Consider the following 26,060-nt stretch of genomic DNA (forward strand, 5'->3'; position numbering starts at 1 on the left):
GCTAAAATGTCTGCCGCAGAATTTGAATGATGTCACCATTTTACCTGTTTTAATACAAGAAATAATTCAGATTTCTTGTTCGGCTTTGGCAAAATGATATCCATTCTCCGTCCATATTGAACAGCCGTCAAGACACTGATGTACTCTCTTAAAAAAAATCGAGTGAAAATTTTCACTCTAAAAAGAGTGAATACAAAAAAGAGTGAATTTCGAGTGAAATTGGAGTGAATTTTGAGTGAAAATGCTCATTTTCACTCATTTTGGAGTGACGTCAGGGATCACTCGAAGATTTTTGAGTGATCCCTGACGTCACTCCAAAATGAGTGAAAATGAACATTTTCACTCAAAATTCACTCCAATTTCACTCAAAATTCACTCTTTTTTTTGTATTCACTCTTTTAAGAGTGAATATTTTCACTTGATTTTTTTTTAGAGAGTAATTGGCTTGCTCCTCGTGTTACAATTCCGACTGTTCCAGAGTTATCGAACCTATCTAAACATCGAAAATAAAACACAATAATCTGGAAAAGTGTTTACTGAGAAAAGAGGCTCTAAAGTAAAGGGTCTATTCTTACCAGGCCGTGCTAGCTGTGCAATTAATGGGACAAAAGAGAGGCTATAAATCTCCGCATCAACAACAATGAAGGACTTCTCAAATTTGGCTGAAATTCCTCATGCTCAACAGCACATTCTTTCTGTGAGCAAATACCATTTTAAAGCAGTAGCTTTCTCCTTTCAAAAGTTATTAGAGTCGAAAAGGAAGAATGTGTAAAGGGTTTTTAAGAAATGGAAAAAATAGTTATACCTGATAACACTAGTCTGCAAAAAAAAAGTGAAGAAAAACTGCTGAATACACACTTTTCCATTCATTTTATGATCCTAAACATAGGAATAATGTAGAATAAGTACAGCTCCTTCGAAAATATGAACAAGTCGAGATTGAGTTGGCTGACCCATTTCACCTTTTCGTATAGTCTTCACGTAAAATCAAGAATTATCAGTTACATTCATGTATGCATGTAAACTGTGGAAGACGGCGCCACTGATATCATTCCAGACAGGAGGTGACGTTACAAGAGATGTTTTGGAATGCAATCGTTCCGCGTGGTACATAGTAACTTGTTTTCTTCTTTTTTTAACTTGAATTCTTCACATGAACTTGTTCGTTATTTTCAGCTTATATGGATCATGTTATTGTTTTCATCAACGTCATTGGTCATAAGTGATGAGAATAGATATACGGGGGGGGGGGCATTTCACGAAGGAACTTGTCGGACAAAATGTCCGACAAGTCAATTATATCCGACAAGTTCAGAGAAATCAGCCAATCAGACTAAAGAATTTCTCAAAACTTGTCGGATATAATTGACTTGTCAGATATTTTATCCGACAAGTTCCTTCATGAAACACCCCCTGGTCTAACAGAAACAGAAGTGTGGTGATCAAACTCTAATAGAAAACACGAAGCTGAAAGTCTATCATCATCAGACTTACCACTAAACATTTTTGTTAGCAAAATATAGTTCGCATGCGCATACAAGAACGAAAAACAACAACAAAAAGGACAATAGATGTAAACAAGTATAGAACCAATTAAGTACACTATACCATTTGTCATTATCTATAATATATATACTCACTTCCATTACATACTGAAGTTCATGTGACAATACAGTTGGGGTTGGCTTGTGCCGAAAGGGTGGGTTGGGTGGTGGCGCGTCGCGTTAAAGGACAAGTTCACCTTTATATACATGTGGATTGAGTGAATGCAACAATATCAATAGAATACATCAGTGAAAGTTTGGGGAAAATCGGACAATCCGTTCAGAAGACTCAGTTATGAATTTTTAAAGTTTCTGCGCAGTTACTGCTGGATGAGAAGACTACTACAGTGTATGATGTCATATGCGTACAACGACATAAAGGAAATAAAAAGAGAATTTCACAAAATTTTACTTTTTGAAAAAAGTGTACATTTCCTCAACTTGTCACGGACGTATGTTAAGGGTAATATTATTCCCCTTGCCTTCTGAAAGAGGGAAGTCAAAAGACCTTTTATTAAGCGAGGAAAGTGAAAATATGTTGAATTTTCTTTATATTTTCTTTATATCGTTGTACTCATGTGACATCACAAGCTATAGTAGTCTTCTCATCCAGCCTTCAGTGAGTAGAAACTTCAAAAGTTCATAACTCTAGAACGGATTGTCTGATTTTCCTCAAACTTTCACTGATGTGTTTTACTAATATTGCTGCATTCACTCAACCCACATGTCTGTGAAGGTGAACTTGTCCTTTAATGGGAACACCACCCTTCGTCCAAAGCCCCCCCCCCCCGGTTTTGCCGAAAGGGTGCGTTGGGAGCGTTGGATCGCGTCGCGTTGACTGGAACCCCACCCTTCGTCCAAAGCCCCCCCCCCCCCCCCCCCGGTTTTGCCGAAAGGGTGCGTTGGTACTTTTTCTCATGTAATATAAAGCCCAAACTATTTTGACCCTTCCCAGGCCCAAGGGGGGGGGGGGGGGGGGGGGGGGGCACATTGACCGCATACTTTAATTTTTTCAAGGTCACACATAGAGGGCGCTATTTACCAAAATATAAAGAAATACATAGGAAATATGCTAAAAACATGCCGATTTTTCTGTATGATTTCTTTATCCCCAGTATATATGTCTTATCATAGACCAATATTTTTCATATTTGCCACAAATGATCTGCAAGTCAAAGCTCATTATTTTTTATAGTTGAAATTTCTCAAGGTCACCACATGATAAAATAAAGAAATACATTAGGAGACCTGTGATGTATTATTTGGGATAGGTACATGCGTAGTTATCATATTTCATATTCCCATAATATCGGAATTTTAAGTTTGCAGATTGATAATGTGATAAACAAATGATATTAAAGGTATAACTTGGGTGAAGGAATCAAAATGACACAAAATAGAATGGCAATCTTTGGAAAATACTGTTATTTTCAAGTATCTCTATTATATCTTTTGTTTTATGCCATTGTCACAGAAAATCAAAGGAAATAATAGGAAAAACATTTCAGGGCCATAATTACTTCACATTTTGCTCCTTCAGCAAATTTCAGCCTAGAAACGCCCATTTTATACATTATAATATGGTTAATTGGAATTGGAACAGAAAAATATGCAAAATCTGACTGACATGGTTGTCAGTTTATTGTTGCCATGGCAACCAGCAATATCAAATATAGCTAAATTATATATCAAAATGTTCGGAATGAGATTTTAGGAAAAGTCACCAAATTTGGTTAAAACTGGATTAAGGGCGAAGGAGTGGCGAATGAAAATCTGGTTGGGGGCACAACGTGCCCCCCCCCCTTGGGCTTTATAGGGTTAAAAGACGAGTTTTGAATTTATATTTAACCAACTGATATTAAACAACAAATAACAATTAGACCAAACAGTAATTGGACGAAATGATGACTAGACCAACTGGTTATTAGACCAACTGATATTAAACAGTTTATTATATAGACTAACTGGCTGTAGACCAAGTGGTAATAGAGTGTAAACCGATCCGGACGATAGCCTCTTTGAAATGGTTGTTTGAAGGTTAAATATAAATTCAAAACTCGTATTTTAATATTACATGAGAAAAAGTACCAACGCACCCTTTCGGCAAAACCGGGGGGGGGGGGGGCTTTGGACGAAGGGTGGGGTTCCAGTCAACGCGACGCGACCCAACGCTCCCAACGCACCCTTTCGGCAAAACTGGGGGGGGGGGGGGGGGGGGGGCTTTGGACGAAGGGTGGTGTTCCCATTAACGCGACGCGCCACCACCCAACCCAACCTTTCGACACAAGCCGTTGGGGTTCATGAAGACCGGCAGTCATGATGGCGGTGGTATAGCAGTCATATGTTGTGAGGACAAAAACTTCTGAACAAGTAGAATGATGATTCCTAATATCTAACAATGAGCTTAGAGCCGAGGGGGATTTAAGTCAGTAATGAAATGCTGAGCTTAGGGAAAATAAGAGGTGATTATGAGGAATGAACATTGTGGATTGATCTCGTGTAGTGTGAAGATGCATGGTTGTGGAGTCAAGCAGTTACCTCCAATTTGTGTATTCTGCATGTGTGCAAGATTAGTGGTATAAAGAAACAAGAAAGATTGATGCTGGAATGCATGAATGCATGTGTAGAATGTTTTGACCCCTTGAATGACTGTTTAGTGATGAGAGGAATTTTAAGTTTATACCCATCTAGCCACGTAGAGGGGAAAAAAAAAACTTGTAGTAATGATTACTGTATGGAGCAAATCCTTTCATTTTATAAAATCTTTGATGGCAATGCCCTATCGTACAGAAAAATGAATATTAGTATCTTATTTTAAAGAAAATGTTTAACAATATTGCGGATATTTCTTCGAAAATTTATTTACCAGTTTTAGAACTTATAGTGTAATAAAAATGATCCCATGTAAATAGTTTGCATGTTTAGTATAGCATCTTAAGCGTATGGAAGTGTATTTTTCCTCGTCTATCTTTGTTCGCACGTTCTGTCATTCGCATAAATGATTTTGCCGAAATATTGAAAGGGGCATCAAACTACTGCAAGCTGCTCTTCAAGTTGTGTGTGTGTGTGTGTGTGTGTGTGTGTGTGTGTGTGTGTGTGTGTGTGTGTGTGATATTAAGGAATGATGCATTCCCTCTTTTGTCAAAGGAATTGATTAACACTTTCGATTTTTTTTTTCGGATTTTATGTAGAAAAACCTATAAACAATCACCAACTTTAAGCAGAACAAAAATGACCGGAATTCTTATATATTTTTATCATCTGTATGTAACGCTCCAAATCTTTAAACGCAAATATCTCGGAAGTACAAAAACTGCCTTATCACTCTTAGCCGGTATGTGCCGGTGCAGGTGTGCCATATATTTTATAATAATCTTTTCTGTTTTTCTTCTTCAAATTCCTGGGATCTGTTCACAAAAAGCTTCAAAACCAAGATTTTGCCAATGACACCAGCTGTCACTTAGGCCTATACTGCTAAACGTTACAACCTAAAGAAGAATGCACCTTCCTCTTAAACTGAGAGTAACATGCCTTTTCCATAAACACTAAGAAAAAGCAAGTTTCAATTTTGCAAGGTCAAACTGATCCCACACTGTGAGCACCTTTGAAGGTGCAGACAAAATAAGAAGAGTTTTATTGCAAAACGAGCTAACTCCATTCTTGTTAGGTTGAGATATTTGTGATTAAAGCTGCTAAAAAAACAAAGAAAATAATAAGAAAATACAGGATATTTTTAATCATAACTTCCAGAATATTCCTTGTTATATCACTAGTGAGATATTACTGGAAAGATTTAATTCTGCTCTATCTGATGATGGACTTACTTTGAAATGTTAACAAATGGCGCTTAGCTAATTTTGCAATAAAACTCTTCAATTTTTACAGTCGCACTGGGAGCTATTTGCACCTGTCCAAATGATGTTTAATGTGCATTGATTTCAGCCTCCAGGTGGCATCATTTTTACACTCACACACATGAGTACTGCACACACACACACACACACACACACACACATGCACACAAACACACTCATAGCAAACAAAGTAAGCAATATAAAGAATACACTGCACATCATCTCAAAATAATGATTACACTTGTGTATATATATAGGCCTACGACGTTCAGAACCAGTTTTGAATATGTCGGCCCCTACACTGAAACATAACGCATGTTGTATAGCCCAAATTTGATAAAGCGGATAAACACAGTAATATTGTAACTTCAGCATCAACTAATATGATTTTGGCATTCCAACCTAACCTTTGACCCATGAACCTTGACCCCATGACTCAAATCTATCAAAGAGAATAATTAACCAATGCCTGGCAAAACATAACATAACAAGTCTTGGATTGAAGTTTATTAACAACAACATCGTGTAAATCAGTAAATGAGTACAATACATGAATACAATCATATACGAATACATGAATGGATACAAAAGTTCAATATACATAAGTGAAGTTAGATATATACACATGCGTAAACATTAGAACTAAACTGGTTTTCATTGGCGAGAATATAGGCCTATTACATGTATAGAACAAAATTATGAAATACAGAAAAAATAAGAAAGAGAAGAGAAATAAAGAAAGGGAATAGAATAAAATAAAAATAAGACATAGAAGAATATTATATGATGTAGTATAGTTGTCAAAAGGATCGAAGTTAGCACAAGTGCTATATAGTTTAAGGACTGATCCCTTGAACAATGTCTGTATCACATACTGTATAACATGTATCTATACTTACAACCAACTTAAATCAACAACGTGTGCACGTGTTAGAACTAAAGCTGAGAAGTTGCCGAGATATGGGGGTAAACGTGAAATCTTAAGATTTTCACTTGACCTTAGATCTTTGAATTGACCTATGATCCGATGGCTTGGAACTTTTTCTATATAGATAATCTTTGTCTGGAAATACATGTATAACAGTTGTATCTCACCTCCCTGGTTGTATATAATCATATATACAAAGTTGCATGAAAATTACGAATACCTTCAAGCATTGCAGGGATATTAGGAAAGTAATGATATTTTGTAGTTTGATCTTGACAAGTTGTAGGCGCTGCTTCGTCAAGTCACACATACATAGGCCTTTTGGCATTGGATTAGGCCCTATGCTAAGTTTCATTTGGATATCTCAAATGGTTCTCAATTTAAGTTGAGTCGGACGGAGAGTCGAATGGAAAAGCTGACAAACAATCCGAAAACATTATGCCTCCGGCGACACTTCGTGGCGGAGGCGTAAAAATTGCTGTAATTTCAGCAAAACATGAGATAAGCCTCATTTTTCCACAGAAGGATAATCAACAACTCCACTTACATCACCACCATCAATATACGTATAGTATATAATATGTCAAGTTTTGCTGCAATTTTATCAAAATCAGAGGAACTGAAAGTTATAGATCCAGTTTGCTAATTTTCATTTCTCTGTGACGATAGATATTGGTATACCAAGCTTAAGAGATTTTTTCAGGCCGTCACTGATGCATAATGAGCACAAGTTCCAGGTCCTTTTCACAGCCGAATTTTGTTGTAATTTTATCAAATTTATGTGGTACCTTCGAGATCTATATATATATATATATATATTATATATATTATATATATATATATATATATATATATATATATATATATATATGTGTGTGTGTGTGTGTGCGTGTGTGTGTGTGTGCGCGTCATGTGTGTGTAGTTAGTTCAAGGTATATCAAAATAAATCATAACTATTAAAGATATTGTCAAAGACATTCTCATATTGAAAGCTATGATATCATGGTCTTGTGAAAATACGAGATATGCATTATAATAGTGCAATTTTTTTATTTTTTATTTTTGGTAGGACTGTCAATTTTGTAAATCTTTCATCATATTGCTGAAACAAATTATTTTTATGGCAAGAAGTGCGAGTATTTTACTACACCGCCGGCGGAACGTTTTCAAATGTGGGGGTGGGAGGAGGGCACTTCCGGGTTTCATGAGCTAACAAGAGAAAAAAAGGCCTTCACCGCAACTCCTGGTTCCACTTTCTTGAGCTCATCTTTCTCATTTCACTTCCAGGTTTTCTTCACTTCCGGGTTTTCTTCACTTCTGGGTAAAAAAAAAAAAAGGTCTTCAGTGTAAAAACATTAGGCCTACCTTACCGCGCTCACACTTAAAGGTTTCTATTTATCTATTTCTAGTGCCACTTACTCACGAAATGGTTGGGAGGGGGACAAGCCCCCCCCCCCCCCCCCCCCCCCGGTTCCGCTGGCCATGTACTATCTTTCAACAGTTCTTTAACACAATTCAGAACAGAATTGTATAAAGCATTGAAGAGGAAAAGAAATTGATAATTACGAGAGGGAAATTAGATGCCTTTTTGTTAATGAATTGGGTTTATGTTAATTAATAACCTTATTGAACTATTCGAATAGATTAGTGAATGAAATGTTCTAAAGTTATTTATTTGATTAATAGAGCGCGGCTGGGGATTTGTAAGGAGATAGGTTAGTTTTATAATGGTTCAAATGTATGCATTTTTTTTCTCTGTGGCTTACTGTTAAACGCCTATTCTTTTATCCGTTGCTTCATATTATATAGGCCTATTGCCTAAATTTTGTGATCACTTTATTGGTAGCCCACAGGGCATGGATATATATCATGGAATTATGATGATTAAATGTAGGTCTAATTTATTTAATGTAGGATATGGATGTGAGCGGGAAGACTAGAACTATGGGTGGGGTAGGTAAGGAGGGTACTAGTATTTTTGCGTGCGTATACGAAAAAGTGTATGAATTTATGATGCAGTATATACTATGGTTTTCGGATCACGTACCGATTGATCGTTTTTCGTTTTATTAATCATTGTTGATTGTATACTGTTTGTATATATATTTAAGGGGAATATTTTGTTCTGTAAAGTTGGAGAAATTAAATAAAGACTATTGAAAAACAACAACAAAAGAAGGTATGGGCTGCTCCGTTGGTGAGAACTTCATCCTTCTTTGAATGGGCAAGATATAATTAGTTACATTCATCCAATGCTGTCATGTTTGCTACTTTGTTCGATCAATAACCTCTCATCCGTATATACGTCTCTATACTTCCTGTATATCAAGTTCGTATATTCGTGCATTATTACTGGTATTTGCACAGTCAGGCATTATTGGTCACAAGCAACATACATTACATGGGTGTGGTTAAGTTAGAATTAATGCAAGAAACCCATGACGGGGTCTAGGATCTGGCGCTCACCCGAGTATGTCGCGAGTTCCCTAATTCATTTGACATTCTTGCAGAATATCCTATACGAACATAACAAACCCTTGTATATTTTACTGATGCAAGTGATTACAAATCTCTCTATTTACTCGTGGTTTATGATCATATCCATCTCCGAATGTTGAACTGGCATACAATAAAGATGATCATCGCATCGTCAGAAGTGTCCCCTTGTACTCTTTGAGTGTCACTGCATGAATTTCCTGTCCACATTTAGGGTGCTGTTCGTTATTCCGAAGTTTCGCTATTCCGAAGATTCGTTATTCAGAGGTTCGTTAATCCGAAACACACAAATTCCCTATACCTAGAGGTTCGTTAATCCGAAAATGGAAAAGGGTTCGTTAATCCGAACATTTGTGGCGTTATTCCGAAGGTTCGTTATTCCGGAGATTCGTTAATCCGAAAATGAAATTCGGAACAACGAACCTTGGGAAAAACGAATCTTCGGTCTAAAGAGCCTTCGGAATAACGAACCTTCGGAATAACGAGCTGTAACCCACATTTAGGGGTCTATTTGATATGGAAACTTGTGTGCACATGTATTTTGACTCATACTCAGTGGCACAAAAAGGGATACATGTGTAATGCAAACATTGCGGACTACTCTTTCATCCTTGTGTTTAATCCTGGTCTAGAACAGGTTCGTGACAGGTCCACATCAGGCATGACTGAGCTCTTGAATGTGCTGCTTCAAGTCGTATACAACATTCTCGGAGAATACTCCAGGATTTTGCATGCGCAGATGACGAGTCCGGTTGTAGATTGACGTCGCCAAAGATGAGATAACCAAAAAAAGTTTATAGAACTACTAGTATACAGAAGATAGTTCAGCAGAAAAAAGACGAAGATATATGAAGAGCACAAAGTACTCTGAAGTAACAAGTCAGAACAAGTTGATGACGTTCACTTTATAATCTTGAATATAATAATGGCTGTGTTTATAATCAGGGAGGTGGAAGAGAGATTCTGTACAAACAACCCTGAAAAAAAAGATTCTCATTTACATATATTTATTCCTTCACTCAGTCATCCACTCATGTTTTCATTCATTCATCACTTTATTCATTCATTCATTCATTCATTCATTCAGTCATCACTTTATTTATTCATTCATTCATTCATTCAGTCATTCAGTCATCACTTTATTCATTCATTCATTCATTCATTCATTCAGTCAGTCAGTCAGTCATCACTTTATTCATTCATTCATTCAGTCATTCAGTCATTCATTCATTCATTCATTCATTCATTCATTCATTCATTCATTCATTCATTCATTCATCACTTTATATATTCATTCATTCATTCATTCATTTATTCATGCATGCAGTCATTGCTGCAGTCAATCTGTTCCACATTTTTTTTTGTCTCTATCTCTCCCTAATCTCTCCCAAATCAAACAATGTGGTGCCAGTTTGACCATCAAATATTAATGATAATCATCTTCACCAAAATCCTATTAATCATAATCATCATTCATTGTCAGGCTTATTTGGACATGATGCACTGCTAATTCCGTTTGCTGGAATAGTAAATACACGCTAGTGCTAATTGTTTTGGTCAATGTGAGTAAATGTATACAGGGATGCTTTTGATGGTAGTGTGTTAAATATGCCATGATCAGTTGCATCTGTATATTTATTCATTTAGACAATTCTTGGGGATGTGGAATATAAAGGTTTTCCTGTTTTTCTGAGTGTGTATGTGCATTTTGTGTGTGTGTGTGGGGGGGGGGGAGGAAGGGTTGGGTATAGAAATGTGTAAAGCAGGACACACACGCACACACACACGCACACACACACACGCACACACACACACACACACTGCTGGTTTGAAATTGTGTTGTGATCATACTACTAAGTCACGTTTGCCAAGAAAAAAAAAGAATGGAAGCAAAATCAAACTTGTTTTCACCTGAGCACAGACAATGTGCCGGCTCATCACTCCTGGCACTGCAAACTGTATTGTGTTTGAACTCGATTAAATGAATTGTAAGGCCTTACTTGTGCACAAGTCCTGCACACTGTTGAATGGAAATTCACAACCTTCTATAGTTCGTTCATTACTTACATTACCATATATGGCCTATCATACAAGGTAAAGACAATGGTTATAATGCACATAACCTTTATCAGAACATTTGACCCTATAACCTGTGACCTGTAAAGCCGATGATTATTCAGTTCTATCTTCTCCGCCAAATCACGATACTACCGAATAGTTGTGAATTAACTTCTGAAAATAACAATGTGATAAAGGTAAAGCGACATTTGACCTTTCATGGCTTTCATTTCATGTAAATATCTGTTGTTTCATCTAACCCGTCTTACCAATTATTACCCATGAAAATTTCTGGCTGAAGTCATAGGTGCATTTACGTGTTTATGTGTGTATATAAGTGGGAAAAGAACAACACATTGAAACACTTATATTAACACCTATAAACACACCCTCACACACACTGCTAAATTTGTGATCACCAAGCCAGTTTTCATTTGAATCATACAAGTCATCGTGAAATGCTTCATACCTTTTACTTTTTGTTACATATTTATGCTGGTACAGTACCATAATAAATATCTCACCTCATAATAAATCTGTCTTAATGTGGACAACAGGCAAAGGAATATTGATAGGATTTAATTTGTGCTTGGCTTTTGGTACAATACCATCACAACACGAAGAGAATCTACCACCAGAATGTGTCTCGTAATAGGGCCCGTTTCTCTAGAACTCTAAAAACACCCAAGAGTTAAGTTTGACTAATCTTGGGAACAATAACTGGGGGTCAATCAGGGAAAGGGGGGAGGGCATTGACCCAACCCCATGATAACTACCCATTACCCCCCCCCCCCCCCCTACACACACACACACACACACGCACGCACACACTAAAACATGTTACATTCTGTCGCTGATTAACATGTAAGAGTATTTATTTTCATGCATAAATACTGTAATATTAGTCCTCGACAGCAAATTTTCCAATTCATTTATATCCATGTATATATATGAAGAGTTTATTTGCAAAACCGATAAGTCCATTTTTGAAGATTTTGAAGTACGGTCACTGTCATAAAGTACAAAATAATACCTTTTGAATGATATATTGGTCACCACATAAAGGTACATTTTTGAAGTTATGGTCAAAAGAAGCAAAAAAAATTCTTATTATTCTCTTTATTTTTCTTGACCTTTAATCGCAAATATCTCCATTTGGCAAATATGGGCTTATCGGTTTTTGAGAACAAACTCTTTATATATATATATACATACACATATATATTCTTTAGGGGCTCCAGGAAACGTCTTGAGAATTTAGTAGACATTGGACCTTGGACAACTTATGGAATCATTTTGTCATACCAGGTACATGTATTCCCTGAATAAATCAACAGCGATGCTCTCTTTATTTGGTTGTTAATACAAAATTTTAACCATATTCCCTTTGGGATAAAGTCTCTTTTCAATGCTTTTGTATCCATGGCATGTGTATTAACTTTTGTAGATAAAGTTTGCGTGTGTGCTTGTATATAATACTATATGTTCACAATGTTTCATTTGACTTGAAATCCATTCAGTGGATTACCAGTTTCTTTTAAGCTCTGATTTGTTGAACAGTCTTTAGCTGATTTAATATTGTACTATTTTGTTACACAAGTGTCCTATTTACAGTAAAAAGAAGTAACTTAGTAAAAGAAATGAGGACCACAGTAATAAAAGAACACGATTTGACACAGAGTATTTTTGTTTTCTTCTGAAAGCCACATGAATTTAATACGAGGCTATGGAGATGATAATGGTGCAAAATCTCACCGATACAGGGGGTACTAACAGACTAAACCGAATAAAAACATAATGAGGTTACCGCAGGGAAAGCATATCTGGCATTGAGGCACCAACGAGGAAACAAAAAAAGGAATCACACATGTACTGTAAAATGTCTACGTACAAATAATGCATAGAAGCAGACACATCTTTTTCACCCATTTCTTCTCTTCTATATGTGCATGTATTCTTACAATACATTTGTACTGGAGAGATTTTAGCAACAGAACATTAAAAATGTCAGGCTGTTATTGTTTTATATACAGCTCTGGATTTTTTTTATTTTTTTTTGCAAAAAATTCCTACAAAAAAAATCCTATACATGTATGTGAAAGAGAAAGTAAAGATAAAAATTTCAACAAAATTTCAATGATTCTCTTCACAACACTGTATTTACAATATTATAATTGTGACATGCATTTGTGACATACAAGGAAAAGGCAGTTTGTGCTCTTGTTTCCAATAAATCATTTGTAATTTTTTAGATTTTGTTACTGTAAATACATACATGTATACTCTGCAGAGATTTCCTAAATCTCACTAATACTAAAGGGTCAAAAACAAGAAGTTTCTCATGAGCATTCAGACATGTTACTCTTTGTGCCAAACTCATTTTCTTCTGTGTAAGTAATGATATCCTATGGGTTTGGATGAGACAAATGATTGAAACTTTGATGGTTTGAAGAACAATATGTACAAACTTAATGACAAAACATATTGGCCAACACAAAGGCAGTTTGGCGAAGCTGCTGGGGGCTGAAATATGCTAATAGTTTTCGTTTTCAGTGTTGACAGTAACATGCATTGCAGCTGAATTTTTGATTAGCAAATTCTATCTTACTTGCTTTAAATGCATCCTCAAATTTTGGCATCTAACATCAACTCGTGTAGGTGTATCCAAAACATGCAAAGTGAAACAACAAACTTAGATAATAAAAGTTTCAAATCACCCTCCGCGATTCCACTTTCCATTCACACGGCAAATTTGCTTAATTACACACTTAATATGAGTTTCCATAATTACAAAATTGTTTCAAATCAAGCAATCTCGGTACGTGTGAATGCCAGGAGAGACCTGTAAACTGTGTGTAACATCTGCTGTTACATACTATCAACACAACTGATATTATCTACCACTGTATCATTGGAATGCATTTGTTTATTTTGAGGAATTATTCAAAACTTCACAAGTTATCTGTTCCCATCAAACAGAGTTCCCACGAAGAATTAGGAAATAATTTTAGTGCATTTTCATCCTTTTATAATGAAGTTAATATTTCAGAACTACACCACAGTTCTGTTCACCAGTACTGTGAAAGTTCTTAGTTGATATACCACTAGCTATCTGTGACTACTAGCTATAAGTGACTGCTAGCCACTTAACCATCACATTGCACATAACCATTGCATGTTTCCGGGCATGTGACCAGACATTCAAGTTTCATAGTTACTCTTTTCTCACCAGGGAGATACATTTTGAAAAGAGGAAACATTTGGATCCAGAAAGGTTTACTGGTACAGGTACTTAAAAACTTAAGCTCTCTGACAACAGTGAACTCATACACATATAATTATGTTGTGTTTTTTTTTCCTTTTTTTTAAAGGGGATGGCTAGTAACCGATCAATGGGAATCAGTGGGAATGCTAAGGGATGATTGTTCCAATCCTTGTGGGATTTATTTAAGAGTACATTATTATATCTACTGTTGTGTGAAAATTATTTGCTTCAGAACGGTCTCATATTCAAGTAATGTGCAGATTAATGCCCCGTCACTGACCAGGGACACTTACCTGGAAACATTAAACTGCACATCACTTGAATATGAGACCATTCTGAAGCAAATAATTTTCACACAAGAATAGATATATAGTGTACTCTTAAATGAATCCCACAAGGATTGGAACAATCATCCTCCAGCATTCCCACTGATTCCCACTGATCAGTTACTAGCCATCCCCTTTAAGGATATGACACCAACTTGCCACAAAATTAAGAATATTTTGATTTGAGATTTTCAGATTTAGGATCTTATGTGACTTCGGTGCTGACAATTTACCAAGCATTTGTCTTAAAGAGTGTCTCCTGCTCATGACCACTCATAGAGCAAAATTATGTGTGTGACACATCTAATGCCTCGTCACCCATACTCTCTCAATCAATCATTTGATAAGGATGTGCTTCATCATCTTTTAAGATCTATCATAAGGTAATCATCTGACTTGCTAGAACTTATACACGGTTCTCATGAAACACTATCTGGTACAACCCAAAATGTCTTTGCATAACTTCATTTGTTGCCTGACATATTTGCAGGGCCCAAGCGACTATGGCGCCTTTCTTCCTTCCTCTCAATGATTTCAGGTCCATATTATACAAACACAGGGAAACCCCATTGTAAAAAGATAGCCAGCACTGCTGGTTTCACCTTATAACTGGTACCTCGTTATAAATGAACTTTAAAAAGAGACCATCTTACAATACAATGATTGAAAATCGGGTATCCAATAATTCACTTTGTGAAAAAGTTGCACCTTGTTTGGTAAAGGAGAGTGCTTCACAGCATACAATTCTGCAGGAACGGTGGTATTCGCATTTACCGTTTATCTACGGAGTACTCCGCAGATCCCTCTGGGGACCTGCGCCAACCGATTTCCACACTAAATTCATCTCACTCTCCCAATAAAGAGGCATGTTTTGAAATGCTGTTACAACTTGGCTGTCTCCACAGATTATACCATTCAACAACACAGAATGCAACTATTAAAAGATTAAAAATCAATAGCATGGCCATAAAACGATCACACAAGAAAGAATGCTATCTTGTAATATGGGACAATTTCTATCTAGGCATCGCTATACAAAGCTGTCTTGTATACATTGCTCTTTTGAAACATATCAATAAGCCAGAGACTCCAACTCTCGTTTTCGACGGGAGATCTCCCGCCGAAAGCCCATTTTTGCAAAATCTCCCAATCTCCCGTTCTCCCGCTTGAGATTTGATTTCTCCCGCCCTGGCTCTGTGTCTCCCGGTGGAAAGGATTTCTTACTCATTGCTATCATATGTTGAAAAAAAAAAAAGCCTTAGATAGCACCAGAGAACATCTAGAACCCTAGGAACTTCGCGCTTCGCACACATCAACTTGAGGTCTCCCGTTTGCTAGGGGTTTCGGACGGGAGAATCTCCAGATCAGAAGGTGCTTGGGGTTAGAGTCTCTGATAAGCACAACTGGGAACTTCAGTACTACCACTACTTCCTTTAACAATTCTGACAAATAGGATCATATACATCAGCGGTGGGATTCACAAGCAATGCACATCTTTTATTTAAGCTTTCTTCTTAAATCACTTCATCTTTTATTTAAGCTTTCTTCTTAAATCACTTATCTATTTGAATGACATTAAGCATTAAAGAATGTAAAAATGTTGGGTGGGCCTACACCACACACAAAAAAAATTATAAATTCATAGCAAAACTTAACCAAAGGAAACAGAAGCATGACATACTTCCTCATTATGCAGTATAAAATATCAATTATCCGATGTATGACTGATACTTTCTGTGGAATATTACTTCTGTGTGCATTCATCCATTGTAAAATCAATACTTATTACATCCAGTTATTACTCACATGGTTGCCCACACATGGCAGCATAGATGCGTTCAGCATGCGTGAATGACAAATGCATTTTTCATTTGTAAAGAGCAATATTTGTTCCTACAGATATTGGGTAACATGACCTTTCTATCAGGTTCACTATAGAGTTCTTCTATATAAATGCAATAACTTATTTTAGTACCTTCTTACAGACAGCTAGCATCGCTTGCAAGACTGTCAATACAAAACACGTATACAACACATACACACAATGTAAGTGACTGTCAATACAAAACATGCATACAACACATACGCACAATGTAAGTGACAAATACACGTACCCCAGGGTAATGCCGTAACATTAGGCTTTTCATTTCATTATACTCACATATCCGTAGACATGTAGTTTGGCAAAAGAGAATAATATGCCTAGCATAACACATGACATGCATGATAAACACCTTAGGTTCCTAAAGTGGCGTTGGTATGAAAATTTGATTTGAATTCTTCTACTTTAATATAAAACATTCTTGGTGACGAGGATTTGGACTCTCTGGAAAATATTTACAGACTTCTTGACAAATATCAGTAGAACCACATTCACATACAAATATTACAGAATATTTTCTATGCACAGATATTTCGAAAGATAAACTTATTCAATGACATCGTACTTTAAAGCACAAAGCACACAAGGGCTATGTTAATCACACATTACATGCATGGGATGTCGGTGCGTTATTTTGATGCATCTCAATAGGCAAAAAGAAGAAAATGACAATAAATTAATGAATAGATAAAATAAAATATCAGGATGGCTTTCACATTCTTTCATTACAACAAGAAAAGGTAATTCTTAATTTATAACTTTCAGCTGAATCAGAGAAATTGGGCACCTTTGAAACACCTTTGTCATAATGATTTTTTCCCCCAGACATCTATAATCCAACATCTGTTTTCGTAACTTCATGTGCAAACAATATGGTCAGATGTTCCATCCAGAAGAATTTCCTATAAATAGGCTCCTACACTTTAAAGGGATTGTATAGCTTTGGTTGAGACTTAATTTCGGGTTTCTAACATTTTTTGGTGAGATAATGAGAAACCTCTTATAAATGAAATATGAAAGAGCATGTGATTCTATGAGGAATTCAACATTTATTTGATGAAAATTGGTCTTGAAATGGCTGAGATATCCACAAAAGGGCATTTCTAATAAAGTGTGGGACCCACACTTTATCATGATCGCTTTGTTTTACTTTGTTTTTGGATGTTTCAGTCATTCCAAAGCCGATTTTCATCAAATAAACTTTGAATTCTTCTTAAAATGTTATGCTCTGTACTATATCATAAGCGTTTTCTTGGCATCTCGCAAAAAAGTTAAAAGCCAAATTATCATCTCCACCAATACTGGATACCATCCCTATAAGATTAAGTCTGCTGGATTTACACTTTTTTGACCCTAAAAATACAACCCTCCAATGCATAGTATAACACCTTGTACCCATTTGCACAGCCTGAAGAGAGAAAAAAATGCTTTATTTTTCCATTTTGGTGGGTAGTACAGGTACTCAATAGCGTCACTTAAAGTCCGACTACGGTGGTACATTACTAAGTTATTTTCATCTGACTTTATGGTTCTGAAGGGAGATCATTCTCTTGTTCATACTTTAAAAAGTCAAGGTATTCTTAGGTAATACATTTGTGAAATCTTATTGAATAAATATATTTTTTTTTTCACAGCTCGAACACACTGCAAACAGACTTCAAATTCTTCAAAGAGGACAGTCCCAACGTGACTACGAGATTCAGTATTAAATCTACATTGCAATAAATATATAAATAGATGAGAACGCAGGATACCTCACATAAGTCGACACGCACTGCACCAGAAAAGAAAAAAAAAATCTGTTGACTCATATGCATGTTGACATGCAGAAGTCAATAGACGAAACGAAGAGGAAAATTTGTGACCTATTCAGTGCGTCGACTCAGCATGATTTGTTGACTTATGCCAGGTTTACTGAATTTCTAAATTATTAAAACATAGCCTCTCCCTTCTCTCTCAATCTGATTTATTAATATATTTACCAACTGTCACACGTGACTCGAGGGCTGCTGTGTGAGCAAAGTGCTAAAAACCTATTGAGTGATAATATACTGCATATTCACATGTGATAGCACTGACCACGTCAACCAATCATCTTGTTTCTGTTGTCATTTTGAGGTAAGAAAAGTCTCTGAGATGTCATGCATAAGTCTATAAGATAGCATTCAACAGTAAAGAGGAGAAAATGAGAAATTGGGGGAATTTTTTTTTTCTTCTCTCACTGACAGTAATTTGTAAACATACATGTACATATATAATTGTTTCTATTAACAAATAAACAAACCAAGTCTGCATTTCTGGAACTCTAGGAGAGTTGAAAGGGTGTTTGGAGGAAATGCTACCGTTTTAACAGCTGTATTCCAGATGACATGATAAATTCACTTCCACATACACCAATGACTAATGTGCAAGCAGAGTTAAAATATTTGCTTACAGAGAGTGAGAGAGGTACAGTAAGGGGAAAAAAAAAAACCAAATCTGTCAATATGCTTGTCAAACAATGTGCAAAATGTTCCATAGTCTCCTCTCTGTCATTGGGCTATGAGTTGTAGACATGATGCCTCAGATACCCATTGTATGCACATCTGCTGGAGAGTTTGCCAATTCACTCAACGTCGAGCCAATTACCTGAAGTGTCTACACAACCGAGCCCGCAAAATTGGTAATGCTACCCCCTTGTGCTTAGCAGTGTTTGCTGCTTTCACACGACATGTCTAGAAACAGCAAAATGATGGAATCGTCCAGATATCTTGATGTATTAAGCGGGATGTGTGTTTCTGCAAATATGCATCACGCATGACAGAGAATGAGAGGGATAGAGAGATAGAAGGAAAGGTATACCAAGAAACAGCTCACCACCAGGCTACTCTGGTTGTAACTGTATGCGTAATTGAAACACTTTTCACAATGACTTGAGCAGTCTGCATACTTCATTACTAACAAACAGTGCTCATCACTTGCACTCATTTGTGTATCACGCACTAGGCCTATGGCCATACAGGGTAAGCTCCATTTCACATGCAATTATATCACTATACGTAAATCTCGCTCATGAAAACTGGGCATCAACCCCCCACCCCCACCCCAATTCTAAAAGAAATTCAAATTATATTTGATGAAAATTGGTTTTGAAATGACTGAGATATTAAAAAAAAAAAGTTAAAACAAACCAATCCTAATAATACATGTAGGTGGGTTCCAACTTTTATCAGGATTGCTATGTTTCTGAATATCTCAACCATTTCAAAACTAATGTTCATCACAGAAACATTGAATTCCCCTTAAAAATACATGCTCTTTCATATTTCACATAAGGTTTCTCATTACTTTACCTTAAAAGAAAAAGAAGAAGAAGAAGAAAAAAATGTTGGAAACCTCAAGACCCATTTCAACCGAAGCTGTACCATCCCTTTAACTTGTCAAGCTATTTCATCAGAATTCAGTAATCCATCAAAAATTGACCAAAAATTGAGCTGGTTGTAAAGTTGGCAAGCCCACTCGTATGTGTAGAAATGTGCCTCAGTGGGACAGAAAGGCCATGGTGACGCAATGGGGATTAGGTAATCTCTATTCACTGGCGAATAGTTTCCAGATACATGTATTTGTGCCATGGCGCAGAAAGCACAGCAAGGGCTAAACTGGTCTCCACTTCGAGAGTGGTCAAATCTGTCCTTCTGTACATTGGAAATACAAAGTTCCTTTCATTTTGTGTGTGTGTGTGTGTGTGTGTGTGTGTGTGTGTGTGTGTGTGAAAATACAATGAACATAGTAAGATAGTTTTTGATGATGATTCAAAACAAAATCACTACAAATATCAATGTAGAGTAAAACTAAATACCACAAATCATAGCTGAGGATGACTTGTATTACATCAATCATGCTTTTGACCTCCGTGAGGATGGACTAATTTTGCTGTAACACGTATTTCCCATAGACGCCTGCCTGAGTATTCTCGGGAACTCGCCTTCAATGGGTTAATGTACGAAATTTGATGGTCCAATAAATAACTCCATTTGAAGCATGAGTTTTCTAAGCAATTCAGCTGTAGATCAACTGTTGTGATCTTACAAATTTCATTTGTACAGAGGGAGACAAATTGAAGAAAGCTCATACCTAAACTTCCACCCTTCTGCTTGCTTTCAAACCCACTGAAATTCACCAAATGAGGGCTACAAGCTTGCAGGTAAACTTTTTTGGACTTCCTGTATCTACAAAATGTATATTGGCAGATTTCAACAGCTGAGATGTAATTGCAATTGTCCTCATCAAGCCTTCGCATATGATGATGGTCTCCTGTATTTCTGTACATCCAAGAGCTGCTTAATTTGTCTTTGAACGACAGATATATGGGATCCTATGTTTCCATAAATATATGCATAAAATAAAGCCTGTTTTTTTCATTTTGAATTGTGTTAGAAAAAAAATGTTGGATATCTGAATTAAATATTTATCTGTTTTAACAGTCAGATTCAAATTATACTGTGTTCAATTAAGTTTGTTCAATTGACTTTGTATTTCATTTACACTATGTATGAAAAAGAAATTCAGAAATCAAATCAAAATCAAGTCAAAATCAAATATGATTCAATCTATGGCATTACAGGCCATACTGAAGATTGCAAACTCACTAGAATATTAGTAACTGCAGCCAGCACAAAGCAAACTAGCTTATTATGAACATATAAATATGGATGCTATTGACTGTCAAGTACAAGATCAATATCACACGGTGTGGAATTTGCCACGTCTACCACTATTATTACCATTGCATCCGGTATTCTTATTACTTTCACTCCACAATCTGTGGTTTCTTTTCATTTACCATTAATTTGATATGCCACAGCACATTGGAACCATCTGTGCTTTATGGCCCGAATTCACGAAGGTGGTACAATCTTGTCCATGGTTTAAACCATGAACAAAGACCATGGGGCGCCAAGTGTCGCATGGATTATTTCCTTACAAAATCAGGCATTTCGTCAATGAAATGACCATTTCGTTCACGAAATAATTATCATTTCGTTGACGAAATGTTCATTTTTTTCATAACAAAATCATTTCGAAATGACTGATTTCGTAACGAAATATTCCATGCGACACTTGGCACCCCATGGTCTTTGTCCATGGCTTTTGTCCATGGTTTAAACCATGGACAAGATTGTACCACCTTTGCGAATTTGGGCCTAAGGGTTTACAATGCAATGTGAGCACTGTGAGAAACATGAGAGCAAATATGTATTCGAATGGTGCTAAATTTCTCCCCCATTATCGGGACGATCAGTCTTCAATTGAACAATGCACACATACATACATTGTGTACACCCACTCAGGGGGCGTTGCAAGAAAGTTGAGTTGCAACTGATTGAAAATATCTATTGCAAATATTGTAATTGACAGATCAAACACAACTTGAAATCAACTGCAAGACTTGCAATTGATTTGGGAATATGCAATTGATTGTAACTTTCTCACAACGCCCCCCTTCGACCCTCACTGCTCAAGAAAATGTAAGCTATGTAAGAACACATCTATGATATACTGAAGTCTGTTGGGCGAAGTGACATTCTATCTACTCTTGTTCACTGACGATGCTAGTTCAATCTCCGTTGTTAACTCCCACTGAATTATTTTTATCATCCATTATGAACCATCAATGATAACAGTTTTCATGCTCTGCATGAAACATGTAAACTTCATGTCCAAGTATCAACACACTGTTTCAATTATTCTATACACTTGGTGTATTGGTGCAATAAATTACCTAAGTGCTACCATAAATTCCCCAGGAATGTTCAATTTTTAAGTACTTGTTGGCCACAAACCTTATCGCACTCAATGCAAGACAAATAGAGTGCACACTACGACACACCCTCATTCTTCTGCAATAGACTTGATTGACAATAAAACAATGTTATTAGCATAAATGTGTGACCCTTTTATAAGTAAGCAAACTTTTAGTAAAGTGAAAGAGTCTATATCAAATGTAAATATTTTAAATTTCTTATTGGTTTCCCCCCTTTTTTTTTGGGGGGGGGGGGGGAGTTAGAGAGAAAGAGGAAAAAACAAATATTACTCTCTGAGTCACTGCTGCCTCATTTTCTTTTCTCTTCAATGGTATAGCACAGGGCCACACACACACACACACACATACACACAAAAATATTTAAAAAAAAATCAAAAAAATATGCCAGGCCACCAAACTTCACAAAAGGTGACCTTTTGGTGGCCTCATTGGGCAACAAAGATTCAAAACGGAATGCTTCCATTAATCATTCTTTGCTTTAAGTTTGGGCCACTATAATTCTTTTTCTGGCCATCAGAATTTCAGATTAAAAGATTTTAGTGGGCCAAATGGGCTATCAAAGAATTAAAAAAAAAAAGAAGTTAGTGTCAAGCCATGGAGTAGTGCCATGATGCAAGTTGCACATTACAAACATCTGCCTTCGCTTGTGCGATGTTCCTCGCATAGGACGAACAGACAAAACATAGCAATAAACACCAAACTGATTTGGTATCATACAAAGCATACTGGGTGTAACATCTTGCTTCAAATATCGCATGGAATGGCAATGAAAAACAAGAAAGAAAGAACATAAAATATGCTGTAGTAACTATCCAGTGAATACATATGATTCCTATACCTGCCTTTTCCCCCGAACAGTATAGCCCCCAGTGAGTATGTGACTATACTGATTGTCTAAAGGGACAATATATGGGTGGGGCCATTGCACCTTCTTTCCTCACCCCAAACCTTGTGAACTGTGTAGTGGCATAAAAAATAAAAATCAGTAGAACCATTTCACATTGGGGGGGGGGGGGGGGGGGAGTGTGGGCTGGAAGGGTCCACAATGCAAACAAGAATTAAAGAATTTTTTCCCCACCTCATCCACATAACTAAATTCTTTAGACTATATAACATTGCACAGCATTCATAGTCACCTCTTCCTTCAGTTGAGGAACACAAAAGTGATACTTTTTATTCTTCTACTTCATTTGTATGGAGTTAACTTGCATTCAGATTTGTATCATGAGCACTACACAATATATACATGGGGGGGGGGGGGAATACTGGTTGATCTGATCCACATTATAGCTCATAAACATCTTTCAAAGATACTTGCGAAACATTTTTTGCAAGGCTTACAGAGCAGCAAAACAGGTTGTAGTAAGTAAAAAGTTGTTACCTTTAGACTTATTACATGTCAGACTACTTTATGCAAGCATGGTTTCAGAGAAGCAACAACAGCCCATCTATGAATGCACTGTACTACAGCTGTACATCGCATTAGGCAATGTTGATACAGATCCGTATGCAAAAAAAAAAATAAAAAATTAATGACCGCATACACACAAAGAACGCAGTCTGCTGTGCAGTGGTGGGGTGAGATAACAATCAATTTCAATGATATTAATATCCACATTTTTGTGCATTGCAGGTTACAGGCTTCTGCCTGGCATTGTTATGCCCTCAATCTCCAATCTGTTTAACAGATACAGTACATGAGGCACACTTTCTCATTTTCTTGAAAGGTGTAAATCACAGCCAAGTTCAGACTTCTCTGCGATAGATATATGAGGTTTGTTTTTTCTTTTTCAAAACACATCACCAAAAAAAAAAGTGGACACACCCAGTAAGAAGTGAATATGTATACAGATAAAACATGCACATTATAGTAAGGTACTCTTCAGACATATAAAAAATAGTTAAACATTTGCTACAGACACAGTACTTTGATTTGCAGTTTTCTATTTTCAAAAAAAAAGGGGGGTTCGTAAGTACTATGTTTGATTTCCACATCAAGTACATACAACACTAATCAGCAGCGATAGCCCTTGACAGTCTTTTGGTCAGTCCATATTCGATTCATTTCAGTTGCAGTGACCATGTGAGTTGTAAATATGCGCTTGTACTTGCAGTACGAGTAAGGGGTCCGCCAGTTGTTGAAGGACTTGTGATTAACTGGCACGACATGCAGCTTATCTAGGCATATTGCAACAAACACATCCTCTAGATAGAGAAAAGGTGTGGAGAGCGAGGTCTGGTAAATCCTGCCGGGCATGTCCCCGGACATCATGTAGCCCGTCCCCGAACAGAACGGCGGGTACTTGCTCCCAGGGTAGGTCTCCCGCGGCATGTACCACTTACTTTTGGGGTCGCGGATTGGGCCGCCGTTTATCACAAAGCCTGTCACGTAGCTGGAGGTCTTTGTGCCAGGCTTGCTCAGGTAGTCGACGATGTTAGCATAGCTGACATACATATCATCATCCGTCTTCATGACATAGCTGGCCTGCGGGCAGTAGATGCTGGCCCACTTCATACCCATGATAGTCTTCATCGTCAAGTTCTTGTAGGTGTCCAAGAAGTCCTCCATCAGGATGTCCTGGTACTGTCGGCTCTCCTGCTCCACTAAACGCTGGTGGGCAGGGTTGCTGTTTTTGGCCAAGAGAAACAGAGTGACGATGGGTTTCCCAGCAATCTCCGTGGGGCTGCCCCAGGTCCTACGTATCGCGTTTCTTTGGTCAAAATTTTTGTGGATACTGAGAATGAGAACCAGGAAGAAGACGGGCTTATCGCTGCCATCAGCATTCTTGCACTTGTTTGGTTCATTGATCACATAATTGTAGTTGTGTGGGAATACAACTTCTTTGCCATCCACGTTGCCCCCAGACAACAGCCCCCCAAGGCGGTCTAAAACCCCTTGTGACTTACTGTCAGCATCCTTAGGTTTCTCTGCCCCTTCTCCCACTTGGCTCTTGCCTGCTGGGTCCTTGTCTTCAACAAGCATGCCATTATCCAGGAGTTTTGACCCCTCCTTGGTGGTGGAGCTGACGTTCGCTAACTTTGTGTCCCCGACTTTGTGCTCCAACGGATTCGACTTGCCCCGGTGGATGTACGTATCGGTGGCCTTCCTGGAGTTCTCATGCTCGCTGATTGCCCTCTCCAGCATCACCGTGAGGTTCTGGCCGCTGACTCCATGTTCTCTCACTGCCTCCTTCACCAGCTGCGATATCCTGTCCTGGTAGTCGTCGCCGACCGCCATCAGGTGCTTGCCCCCTGCCTTGTTAGGGTATTTGGTCTTGCTGAAGACGGAGACGCTTCCCGACATTATGAAATACAGGAAGACATTCACCACAGTGATTGCCAAGAGAAAGAACACGTTCCTGGAAACTCGCGTCATGGTGGCGTTCTGTTCACATTAACATCATGACAAACCGAATGGACTTTCTACCGCTGCAATAGCGACCCTGTGCAATGAAAAATACAAAGGGGAGAGAGAGGACATTTTAGAATAATATGATTCAAATAACCTTAACTGTTTCATTCACTGATTTCTTTATTCAAATCATTCCTTTTACAACTTCACTCTGAGATTAATTTTTGTCTAACAGTCCAAATATAACTCTATCTTCAACTTGTTTTTTTATTTCAAATTTACACTAAAATTATATCAAAATTCAGATCTAAAGTTGCTAAAAAATGCATCACACTGCTACTTTCTAAAATGAAATGAGACTTAATTCTTGAGGAAGAAAGACAAGAAAACCCACACTCAGTATATATGTCCCATACACCATAATTGTCCAGACCCACACAGTATGTTCCAACTGGTGTCGTTCCCAAACATTATATGATAACTCTGGATATAATTGTGTATTTAATTGTTATTTGATTTAAAAAGATGTTATTAGGCACTGCTTTTTATGGT

The 26,060-nt window shown here is 37.2% G+C and overlaps 1 protein-coding gene across 1 annotated transcript; it reads right to left on the bottom strand.

Moving 5' to 3' along the window:
* Positions 1 to 23,997: 23,997 nt before the first annotated feature.
* Positions 23,998 to 25,595, bottom strand: LOC139730804 (beta-1,3-galactosyltransferase 1-like). The gene has a single exon (XM_071641673.1). The coding sequence runs from the start codon at positions 25,530 to 25,532 to the stop codon at positions 24,171 to 24,173; it is 1,362 nt and encodes a 453-aa protein (XP_071497774.1). The 5' UTR covers positions 25,533 to 25,595; the 3' UTR covers positions 23,998 to 24,170.
* Between the last annotated feature and the right edge of the window lie 465 nt (positions 25,596 to 26,060).

The sequence above is a fragment of the Diadema antillarum genome, unplaced genomic scaffold (genome assembly GCF_040938485.1).
Source record: "Diadema antillarum isolate AM-2024a unplaced genomic scaffold, OU_Dant_1.0 seq00000338_RagTag, whole genome shotgun sequence".
Lineage (NCBI taxonomy): Eukaryota > Metazoa > Echinodermata > Echinoidea > Diadematoida > Diadematidae > Diadema > Diadema antillarum.

Coding starts and splice junctions, on each gene's coding strand:
- LOC139730804 (XM_071641673.1), bottom strand. CDS start 25,532: ATGACGCGAGTTTCCAGGAACGTGTTCTTTCTCTTGGCAATCACTGTG.